Here is a 12,287-nt window from a genome sequence, read left to right on the forward strand (position 1 = left end):
TAGGCTTGTGGTAAAAAGCAATTTTTTGGCCCCTTTTCTTGCTAAAGTTTATACTTGGGTTGCCATATTGACTCTCCTTGATATTAAATTTGTAGACTTCAATTACCCCAATATAGACTGGGTAAATGTATCATCGGGTCACGCTAGAGAGATAACGTTCCTGGATGGAATAAATGATAGCTTTATGGAGCAATTGGTTCAGGAACCGATGAGAGAGGGAGCAATTTTAGATCTAATTCTCAGTGGAGCACAGGACTTGGTGAGAGAGGTAACGGTGGTGGGGCCGCTTGGCAATAGTGATCATAATATGATCAAATTTGATTTAATGACTGGAAGAGGAACAGTGTGCAAATCCAAGGCTCTCGTGCTAAACTTTCAAAAGGGAAACTTTGATAAAATGAGAAAAATAGTTAGGAAAAAAACTGAAAGGAGCAGCTATAAAAGTAAAAAGTGTGCAAGAGGCGTGGTCATTGTTAAAAAATACCATTCTAGAAGCACAGTCCAGATGTATTCCACACATTAAGAAAGGTGGAAAGAAGGCAAAACGATTACCGGCATGGTTAAAAGGGGAGGTGAAAGAAGCTATTTTAGCCAAAAGATCTTCATTCAAAAATTGGAAGAAGGATCCAACAGAAGAAAATAGGATAAGCATAAACGTTGGCAAGTTAAATGTAAGACATTGATAAGCCAGGCTAAGAGAGAATTTGAAAAGAAGTTGGCTGTAGAGGCAAAAACTCACAGTTGTTTTAAACCAAAAATTTTCTTCTTCTACTTTGCGTTAATTTAGTTACAATTGGAAACATCCATATTTGTTGATTATAATATTTCACCGATCTATTTCTCAGAAACAGTTTAAGGACCATGTCCCTATCTGATGGAAAAATAAATCTAACAAGGACTATTCCTCTCTTATATACTACTTCTTCATTTGATGACTCCAATAGTTCTGTGATACTCAATAATCCATGTTTTGATCTTGCTGTTCCACTTGTTCTTTCTCTTTCCCTTTTCTTTCAGGTAAAAAATATATTTTTGCTAAAGGCGGGAGAGATTCTTTCGGTATTTTTTAAACTGTTCCCAGATATTGTTTGAATTGTTCTTGCACCGAAATTCCTCCCACCTGTGGAAAATTAATTACCCTCAAGTTCAAGTATCTCAGATCATTTTCAATTTTCTCCATTTTAATATGATTTTTTAACTCTCCTTGTATTAACCCAGTCTGTATTTTCTCTATTTTTGAAATCCTCTGATCTAAGTCCTTTATTTGTATCTTCTGAATATCATTCTGTTGTTCTATATTCAAATTCTCTTGTTAACATCCGTAACCACATTTGTAAGAGTGGTAATAGACTTTTCCAAAGTCATTATAGCAGTCCAGACATTATCGAGAGTAATTTTTGCTGGTCTTTCAAATTTGTGAGGAAGAGTAGGTTCAGACCCTATGATTCTGGCACTTGCCACACTACTGTGTGTGCCACTATCTTGCCCTTCACCTTGTTTACAAGGTTCTACACCTCCTCCACCTTGTGTAGCCTTGTCCCCTTCTACAAAAACATTAGAATCACAAGAATCCAATACAGATATACCAACAAGGGGAGGTGAGGGGGTAACCGGTGCTCCCGGACTTAAAGATATTAGTGAGGCTGGTGATCCCTCTGTATGCTCACTCAAAGGGATCACAGCGCCTCCTACAACGGGAGTAACTTCTGGGGCTGAGCTAAAATACTTTTCAATTTTAAGCTGTGAAGGGGTTGCCGGGGAGGATGTGGTTGTTACCTCCCTCAGTTTCCCCTTTCGCTTTGTATGTGGCATTTCAATACACCAAAAGAAAACATCTCAAGGAAATATAGAAAAGTATTAGACTCTAACCAGTAACTTATAACGTTGATTCCTCCAGCGGAGGTTTCGGAGGGAAAAAAATAAAATAATATATTTCAGTCACTTACTTAAATGGTGGGTAAAATATATTGAAAGAAGTAATTACAAGAGTTCCAGGCAAAGCCGCGCGCCCCTTTGGCAGCGCGCCGGAATCGGCTGTGCGCCGCAGGGTGGACTGATTTTATCGTCCTTCTCACCGGCTCCACCCTGTGACGTCAGACCTGGAAACTCTCTCCGTCGAGCAGGCTCTCTGCCCCGGTCCATCGTCGGGCAGTCTCTCTGCTCCAGTCCACCAGATCGAATTCGAGGTATCTTTTCCCTCCTCCGCCTCGGGTTTACGCCGCAGGGGGGACTGATTTTATCGTCCTTCTCACTGGCTCTGCCCTGTGACGTCAGACCCGGAAACTCTCTCCGTCGAGCAGGCTCTCTGCCCCGGTCCACTGTCGGGCAGTCTCTCTGCTCCGGTCCACCAGATCGAATTTGAGGTATCTTTTCCCTCCTCCGCCTCCTAAATCCTTATTAGTTTTAATTGTGTTATTTGATGTGTCTGCTGTTTTTGAAATATTTTACAGTACTTGTATACGAGTTTAATTATTGGATTTTATTCTTTTTTGACATTTTTATTTTTTAATTTCATTTTTTGTTTTGAAATTTTTATTATTTATTGGTATGGTGTTACTATTATGATTGAGGTTTTATGGGGCATGGTGTTTTTCCAATGTTTAACTGCATACAGAGTCTGGCTTGTTGTTCTAAGTTCAGTTTTTGACTACAAGTTTCTGTTTATACTTTTTGGTCTCTTTATTCTGTATTTGGTGAGAATCTGTCTGTGTTCTGCATATGTGACCAAGGTAAGGTATTCTGCTAGCATGTAGTTTCTGTGTAAGGATCTATACCTGCCTGACTTATTCTGTTTTTCTAATAGGAGGTGTAGTGGTGTTTTAGAGCCTGGTGTAATATTTAGTGTTTCCTTTTCATAGGAAAAGGAAACACTCCATAGGTTTGTTACTTATGGAGTGCTGGCAGTTGGTGCTATTTTGGGAGTTTGCTATATTGTAAATCAGTTTACTCATAGCTTTCTGAGGGTCAAGTCCACACCCAGTATGTCTTATAATAGACCTAAGTCGTATGGGTTCCAAGTGTCTAGTTTTGGCAGGGTTTGCTGCTTGGCACTAGTAATGCTAGTAAATGTAATATGCATGTTGTAAGTGATATTTTTATCTCTATGTCCTTTTCCATGTAAAATATTTATTATAAAAGCATAATTTTTAATTGTGTATGGGAAGATCGGGGAGCATAAGGGTGGGGCCCAGGCTGTAAGTTTTGCCTAGGGCACCTAATCCCCTTGCACTGGCCCTGCCTGCGAGGCCGCGGCAGAGCCCATCCTGAGAAAGAGTATGGGTCTTTGTGGGTGTCAGTGTGTATGTGCCAATAAAAATTTCTGCAATCTAAAAATTTGTTTGTAATTGAGCGTGTGTGTGTCTGTTGCTGGCTGGCAGTATCATTACTTGCAAATGGTCCAAGAACCAGACCAAGAATCCAGGATATCTCTATAAGAGATATAAGCAGATTTGTAGGGGGCCCAACCGATTTGCATGGATGGAACAGGGGCTGCAGCTCTGCTCACCCCTGATCTAGAATGTCCTCAATTTCTTAGTTATTTAGAATGCAGGAAGTTTATTTTGACTCAATTCTACTAGGTTCCACAGTTGACTTGGTATGCTTTTGGGAGCTGTTGACATATGTGCTGCAGGGAAAATGCATGAGGGTGTCAGATACCACATGGGCCAGTTTTGAAAAAATCTCCCAAGCTGATATTTTCCTGCACCCAGCTCCTGATAAGGTGGTAAGGCTCATCCACTGGAAATTGTGTAAACACTATAACACTACAGTACCAGAAAAGCAATGGGATCATGACCCTGACAGAACTAGACAAAGCTGCAAAGGAGAAAAGCACAAGAACAGCATTGCTGATAGAAATGTCAGTACCAAGTTACAATTATATGGATCAGGTAGTGCGAAGATTTTCAAGTACCAAATGATGCTAGCAGAGACCAAGAAAATGTGGCAGCAAGATATAGAAATAGTTCCAATTGTATTGAGTGCCATTGTTCTGATTTAAACAAGCTTCCAGGTGCATCGGGACGTTGCTTGTGCATGCAACACTTTATAAACTGTAGACAAAAACTCTCTTGGCACAGTGCAAGCATTAGGAAGGGCATTGGAAGTAGAGGAGAGATTTACTGGTTTCTGAGTAAGGTTCATTCCTGTCTTGGTATACATGAACAAACCCTTCTGGAAACGTTACCCTGATTGACACCGGGCAGTGGAGACATTTTTTTTAAATTTTTTTTAGAAAAAGTATTGCTAGGAAGAAAAAAAAAAAAGAGAGAAGGTTGGTGTAGGTACTCCCCTTCCTCTTCTACAAAATCATCACAGCTTGTAGGTCTTTCTATTGAGCAATAGAAAGGGCTCCTTAACAAACCAGGGTGGCTGAATGCTGTCTCCACAACCTTTCTAGCTGGAAAACAAAAGCCTGACCTGGGAATTCTATGCAGCCGCACCGAGCCACCTGCTAGCCCAAATATAGAACATGTCTTATTTAGCACAAAGGGTGGTACAATATGTAATAAACATGCTTCTTCATAATAAAATAGGCCAAAAACATCGTATAAAGAACCAACAATTAGTAAGGAAAAAATGCCAACAAAATCAGAAAATCAATTTCTCCAATTTATAAAACTAAAAGTCACAAATAAGTCATTATATGGGCCGTGCTAACCTTCCTATTGGTACAGTTTGCATGTATTTTTATGACAGTCGGGTGGCTGTTGGTGTTAATTTAAAAAACAAGAAGAGACACTACCAAGCCCTTCTTCAGTTGAAGACGTGGAAAAACAAGCCTGAAACTACAACTCCCATCAATCTCGGAAGAGGAAGGAAGCAGGCGCGTCACCTCACGTCACTCCCAAACACCTGAGGAAGAAAAGGCGGCGGTGGTAGTGGTGGTCTGCTTTGGTTTGCTGTGAAAACAGCACGTTCGTGTTGGAGGCACGTGAAACGGGAGCGCGCCGATTTCAATTCTCTGGAATCCGAGCGCCCCCTGGCGGCAGTAGGCGGGAGAGGAGCAACAGCAACCAGCGGCATGGAGCAGCTAGAAGCAGAGGAAGCTGGACCCGTAGCTAAAGCCCAGCCTGAGGAAGAGGAAGAGAGCGTGCTGCGGGGGCTGTCCGTACTGCCGGTAGAGCGCTGCGCCCGCAGGCCGGAGTGCGCTCGCTGCAGGTGAGGGCAGGGAAGAGCGCCTTGCACAGCGCGCCCCCTTGCGGCTCGGAGGCGCTCGGCCGGCTGGCGGGGAGGGTCTGAACCCAGCGCCGGTCGTGAAAAGTGCTCGGAGGCTTCTGGCTGTCTCCTGCTAGAGTGATCTTCTATCCAGCGTGCGCTGCCGTTGTAATCTTGCTACTTCCGTATAAGCTCAGCACTGCGAGTATGAAAGTGCAATAGATCGGAAGGCAAGCACAGCAAGAAAGCTTCGATATGACTTGTGCCCAGGAGGCATTGTTTAGTCCCGGGTTTATCAGCAGCCACAGACGTGTTTCCAGAGAAGGACTCACGTCAGCGCCATGTTGGGGGTGGGGCGCATGCCGAGCCGGCCCTGGCTTTTTACCCCACTGCGCGCAGGGAAATGTAGTTCTGATGTCCGTGAGCTGGATTATTTCTCCCTGCAAGGGTGGAGGTGGTGTAAAAAAAGGAAGCACTTGCTCTTATGCTCTGAAATGCCCTGCGTGTTGGTTGTGTTTGCGTTTGGAGCATGCTCGGCAGGTATACTCTTGTGATAGCAGAGTTAAGCTCACCTTTTTCTTATGAGCTTGAAAAAGGCAATCGGTTACAAAGCACTCATTGTATACTACTGCTAGCTGAACATAGAGGTTAACAAAAATCCATTGTAAATGTGAATAAAAAATGTTTATTGGGAGTTTGGACTGACACCTTCTTGTTGTTGGGTTCCTCAGCGGAGTTCAAGTACTTTTAAACATTGTGTTGTGACCTAGAGTGAATGGGATACATCAGGTGACATGGAGGAGAGAGACCTTGGAGCAATCATATAGGATGAGAAACGGTGCAACTAGGCAGGTGGCCAGAGAGTCGAATGCAGTGGGAGAAATTCAGCCAGTAGGAGGTAATGCTGCCTTTGTCTAGATCTTTTCTGCGATCTCACCTGGGGTATTGGGTTCAGTTCTGAAGTTGTACCTCCTCGATATGCACTGATTGGATGCAATCAAGAGAAGGCTATCAAAATGGTGCTCATATATTGTATTTATTTATTTTATTTATTTATTTAAATGATTTTATATACCGATAGCCGTTTGCACATCGTATCGGTTTCCAGAAAACTAAAACTTTTTGACAGTGTCATTAAACAGAACTTTTGGCGCTGCCATTACATAGAACAGTAAACTTTGCATACAATAGAAGAACATCAGCAAACAGAAACTGGGTAACTATTTACAAGGAACGAAAGTTCCTAAAATTGGGAGCAGATGAAGGAGAAGTTAACAAACGTACATTGTGAAGGTAATACATGTAAGGCACTGTAAATATATAAGGAAATCAAAGGGGAGAAGGGAGATGAGAGAAGAGTCAGCAGAAGCACATTGTAAATGGTGATACCAGGAATGCATTATACACCACTTGGGGGGGGACATCAGGAGGATGGTTGTTGAGGGAGGGGTAGGCCTGTAAGAAGAGCCAGGTTTTTAGCTTTTTTTTGAATTTGGGAGTAGATGTTTCAGTGCGCAAGTCTGGGGGCATAGAGTTCCACAGGGTGGGGCCGGCCAGGGAAAAGGCTCTGTTCATTGTGGAAATAAGTTTAGTGGATTTGATAGAGGGGGTACGGAGTGTCCCTTGGAGGGCAGTATTTACTTTTAAGTTTGTTTTATTGTATTACTGTGTACACCACTTTGGATAATTATTTTAATTAAGGCAGTATAGAAGAATTTTAATACAATTAAAAGAAAAACTGGTCCCTAGGTTCCCTCTCTCCCCCCCCCCCCCCCCAATCAGTATGTTTATTATGATGACGGAAAAAGTGGCCTCTCTTGTCTGTCAAGCCAGGCTAATTACTCGGCTCTACAATCCTTACTACTCCCTCAGATTCCCTATGCTTGCCCCATGTTTTCTTGAATTCAAATGTTGTCTTTGTCTCTACCATTGTCCATGCATCCACCACCTTTTCTGTAAAGAAATACCGTACTTCTTTAGATTATTCTTCAGTCTTCCCCTTTCATCCTCATCCCATGAGCCTTCGTTCTAGAGTCTCCTTTCCTTTGAAAGAGTTCTGCCTCTTGTGCACTGAAACCTTTGAAGTAGTTAAATGTTTCTCTCATATCTCTTCTAGCCTGCCTTTCCCCTAGGGCAGTGGTCCTCAACCAGTTTGTCACCAAAAATTTGACATAGTAAGCCTATGCTTTCTATAACAGTCACATGTGCTTGCTGCTTGAGGAGAGTGCAGAGTAAGGAGCTGGTGCTTAAAACCCCTCATCACCGCTCCCCTGTTGCTGCTTTTCCCTCAACCCTGGCAATCGCTGCCACCACCAATCCAAGCCATAAATGTTGCAGGCCTGCTGTATCCTGCCCTTCCATCCCACCGCATGGTCCTCTCTCCTTGGAGTTTGTTTTTCTCTATATGCTTGTTTATAATTTGTTTTTTTATTCTGTAATACATAAGAGCCAATCTACATTCTGCATGTTTGACAGAGGTGAGGGATTCTGTTAATTAGGATGTAGATTCTGTGTAGGAATCTAAAGTAGTCTGGCTTTATTTGTTTTTCCAATAGTAAGTCTACTGTGTTCTATATTTGCAGTATTGCTTTTTCATAGTTAAGGTTGTTGCTGTTCAAGTCCTGGGTGTTAGTACTCTTATGGTATGGCTGGTATGCTATATAATTTCTAAACTTTTTTTTTTTTTAGCAGGTTTCCATGTTATTTCACAAAGTGGCTGATAGGGAAGGGATTTTGAAGTACTATTACTGAGGGGGAAATCAGAATTTGAATATATTTTTTGTATAGTGAGTTGAAAGAGGAAATTTCCTATCTCTGCTCTCTCTCTAAACTACAGAAGAGCTCAGATCTTTCTGAGATTAACAGTGAAATTGCATATGAGTGTCTGTATCGAAAAACTGTGTGCTGCATATGCATATCAGTCCCAGATTTCTTACTGATACAGTAAACAAAGATTAAAATTATTGTGAAAACAATAACATTTAATATTTTATAAGCAGTTATTGAAATTAAAGAATGTTTTTTCTTTCCTGGACATACCCAGATCATTCCAGACTAGTGGTTTATTCATCCCTACCAGCACTTGGCCAGGGCTGTTCACTGGAAACTGTATCTGCTATTGATTTTGAACAGACCCTCCCTCAGATTGGCTAGCTAAGTTGAGCTTTTTACTTAGCTCTTCCCAAGAATCTGTAGTTATCGCTGTCTCCTTGAAGTTCAAAGCAGACTGAAGACTTGATTGCCCCCTGCAATGGACTACAGTAGTCTACACCTAAAGTCTTATGAAATGTGATTTAAGCACCTAAATATGAACATGCTAGAAACGGGTCCCCAAATTCTGTCTGGTTTTGAGTATTTACACAATGACTATATAAGAGATAAATCTGCATACAGTGGCTGGAGTTTATGCATAGTCATTGTGGAAATACTGAAAATCAGGTGCTTGTGGCTCTTGAGAACTCAACTTGGGGAATTCTGCTTTAAGTGTGGTTTTTTGTTTTTTTTTGACTGTGTACTGCAGAACACTTAACCCATCTGTTTTTTGGTTATCTGGAAAAAAATATGCATCAGAGAGATTAGCATACATTTTATCTCATGCATGATTGTGTGTTTGTTTTGTGTACTTTTGTGTTACCTCTATTTATTATGAATGTTCTTCTTGTAGACTGCTACAGGATATAAGAACTTGAAATAAGTAAATATATTTATTATGGATATCCTGAAAACCAGATGGGTTAGGTATGTCTCCAAGATAGGGTTGAGAACAGGAGAGAAAAGAAAGGTGGGGTATGAGAGACCAGGGTTGGCCAATTTTGGTCCTTGAGATCCACGGACAGGTCTGGTTTTCAGGCTATTCCTAATGAATATGCATGAGATATATTTGGCTAGAATAGAGGCAGTGTACACACATCCATCTTATGCGTATTCATTAGGGATAGCCTGAAAACCAGACCCGTCAGTGGCTCTTGAGGATCAGTTAGTCTCCACCCGCCTCCTCCCCCGGTGATAGACATTCAAATAACTTGAGCTTTATATTGTGCAAGACAAAGATTTTATGAATGGTGAGGATGCTTTAAAATTGGAGTTCCCATCCTTTTTTTTTGTCTATGCTAACTCCTTATCAAACTCCAAAAAGTATAGGGACCCCCCAGTAGTGTCCGTCCCCCCCAACCAATTTGTGGCCTCCAGGCTCTCTCCCATCCTCAGGGGCCGATGCAATACATTTGTGCTGAACAGTCAGCGCCCGCTTTATTAACGCGACATGCAATATTTAAATTAGGGGGTTGCATTAGCTTGCGCGACCCTAGCTCATCCTTGCTAACGAGAACCCACCCAATCGGTTTTCGTGACTCTGCTGTCCGCCTGTAAGGAAAACAGACGCCGAGGGTTCAGCGAATGCTTATCAGTCGAGCCTCTGTTTCCTGAACCCGACTGTATTTTTTGTAAACTTTTTTTTGTTTCTTTAATTTTTCATCCTATTTAATATCACAACGATACTAAGTAGGAGGCAGTACAGAAAAAGCAGTTTTTTCTGCTTTTCTGTACTTGTTTTTGATGCGCTCAGCTATTAACGCCTGCTCCAGGCAGGCGTTAATAGATGACAGTTAAATGTGCATCCGAGACGCACTTTTTTTTTTTTATCGGGAGTGAATGCCTAATAGCCTCATTCACATGCATTTGCATATGATGAGTGCTATTAGATTCACTCCGTGTTGGGCGCGCGTTGAATATGCGCTAATCCTCTTATTGAGAAGGTACAGAGAAGGGCAACCAAAATGATAAAGGGGATAGAACAGCTCCCCTATGAGGAAAGGCTGAAGAGGTTAGGGCTGTTCAGCTTGGAGAAGAGACGGCTGAGGGGGGATATGATAGAGGTCTTTAGGATCATGAGAGGTCTTGAACGAGTAGATTTGAATCGGTTATTTACACTTTCGGATAATAGAAGGACTAGGGGGCATTGCATGAAGTTAGCAAGTAGCACATTTAAGACTAATCTGAGAAAATTCTTTTTCACTTAATGCACAATAAAGCTCTGGAATTTGTTGCCAGAGGATGTGGTTAGTGCAGTTAGCTGGGTTCAAAAAAAGGTTTGGAGAAGTCCATTAACTGCTATTAATCAAGTTTACTTACAGGCTGATACAGTACAATGTGCTCCGACAGAGCGCACTGTTAGCCTGCTCTTGGACGGCGTTTTCCCTTACCCCTTATTCAGTAAGGGGAGGAAAATGCGCGTCCAACCCGCGGCACCTAATAGTGCCCTCAACATGCAAATGCATGTTGATGGCCCTATTAGGTATGCGCGCGGGTTGGACGCGCGCATACCTAATAGGGCCATCTGACTTAATATCATGGCGATATTAAGTCGGAGGTCCCGAAGAGTAAAAAAAAAATTTGAAGTCGGCTGGCGGCTGTCGGGCCGAAAACCGGGCGCTCAATTTTGCCGGCGTCTGGTTTCCGAGCCCGTGGCAGTCAGCGGGCTCGAGAACAGACGCCGGCAAAATTGAGCGTCGGCTGTCAAACCCACTGACAGCCACTGCTCCGGGCTAAAAGGAGGCGCAAGGATGTGCTAGTGTCCCTAGCGCCTCCTTTTGCCCGATTCTACCGCACCACCTCATTTGCATACTGTATCGCGCACACCGGCGAGTGGCCGTTTGTCCACTCTCCCACGTTTTTACTGAATTGGCCTGACAGGGAATAGCCACTGCTATTAATTGCTTCAGTAGCATGGGATCTTCTTAGTGTTGGGTAATTGCCAGGTTCTTGTGGCCTGGTTATGGACCCTTGGTCTGACCCAGCATGGCATGTTCTTATGTTCTTATTGCATTTGGGGATTGATTAGTGCCTATTCTACCACGTCCGACTGCAGGTTAACAGTGAGCTTGGCTGAGTGCACTGTATTGCATCGGCCCCTTAGCCTGTGTCTTTCAGTCTTTTTCTTCGCCCAGCCTATCCTCTCTAGTTTCTCCCTTCTCCTAACCTGACCACTCTAATCTTGCCCCTCCAATCTCCCTTTGATCTATCAACACAGCCTGTCTTCTCCAATCTTCCCTTTCTGTGATCCCCCAGCCTGCCCCTTGAAATCGCTTTCCCATCTTTACTCTTCCTGCATTATTTCTCTCTCCTTTGACCCTTCCCCTGCACTTCTCCTCCTGGCATGCAACAGCTAATAGGAGCCTTGATTAGCCTGGCTCTTCTCCCAGTGGCGGCTCAGTGTGAAGGGGCTGTTATGGCCCTGCTTTTCTCCTCTGGGTGCCAGTAGCCTCCCAGAGCCTTCCAGCTGGGGGTAGTGGCTGAAAGGGACTGGGCAATAACTGCAGTTTGTCAGGATTGCGGTTCCTTTTGTTGGACCTCCGCCGTGAGTACCATCGAGGATTCAGACTCCTATTAGTCACGCTTGGCTGCACTCTTCTCCTCTTCCTGATTGTAACATGCTCTGAGTTTTTTAAAATTTATTTATTTATTTTTTTAGCATTAAAGCATGTAGTAATTTTATTATCTTTTTCCTGTTGTGCAGCAGCAAAGGTTAAGGCTCTTGGTGGCAGATTTGCCATGCTCTTTCCTCCTCTTTGTTTATTCACAAGTACTTATGTGCTGCATGTACTTCCTGGGGGGATCAGGGCGGTTTACCTGGTTTAAAAATATACACAATATAAAATTTGAACAGTGATACATAAAGCAAATGATTTACTGTTAAAGGGGCTATATCGCTAGTATTTGGTATGATCTTTCATAGATGAAAACTCATTTGGCACAGCCACAAAAAAAGAACTTTAAAGCATATAGGAGGTTTGTTGCAGAATGGGGGGATCCAGCTCTTGGAGGCTGCAGTCGGCGCTGCTCCTCCTTTCTCCTGGCTGACTAATTATGAGCTGCATCTCTTCGGGGTGAGATCAGACTGCTGTTTTTCTCTGGGGTTTGAGCTTGCTTCAGTCCCTTCTGGCAGCCCACTAGGGCTCTGTGGACCCCAGGTTGGGAACCGCTGCTCTAGAATAAGATATCATGATATGAGGGTCCGTGGAGGAAGATGCGAGAGTAAAATCAGAAAATATTTCATCATGGAAATGGTAACGGATACATTTATTTAAAAATCTTATATTCCACTCAGCTATAATACTCGTGGCTGCCCCCTA

At 42.9% G+C, this 12,287-nt stretch overlaps 1 protein-coding gene across 1 annotated transcript in view; it reads left to right on the forward strand.

Annotated features, from left to right (window-relative positions):
* The first annotated feature begins 4,799 nt into the window (after nt 1-4,799).
* DTWD2 (DTW domain containing 2) overlaps nt 4,800-12,287 on the forward strand; it is a 399,585-nt gene continuing 392,097 nt past the window's right edge. The window contains 1 exon segment of the mRNA XM_029570996.1: nt 4,800-5,160. Within this exon segment, the coding sequence (XP_029426856.1) occupies nt 5,024-5,160 (137 nt within the window). The 5' untranslated portion in view covers nt 4,800-5,023.

The sequence above is a fragment of the Rhinatrema bivittatum genome, chromosome 1, assembly GCF_901001135.1.
Source record: "Rhinatrema bivittatum chromosome 1, aRhiBiv1.1, whole genome shotgun sequence".
Taxonomy (NCBI): domain Eukaryota; kingdom Metazoa; phylum Chordata; class Amphibia; order Gymnophiona; family Rhinatrematidae; genus Rhinatrema; species Rhinatrema bivittatum.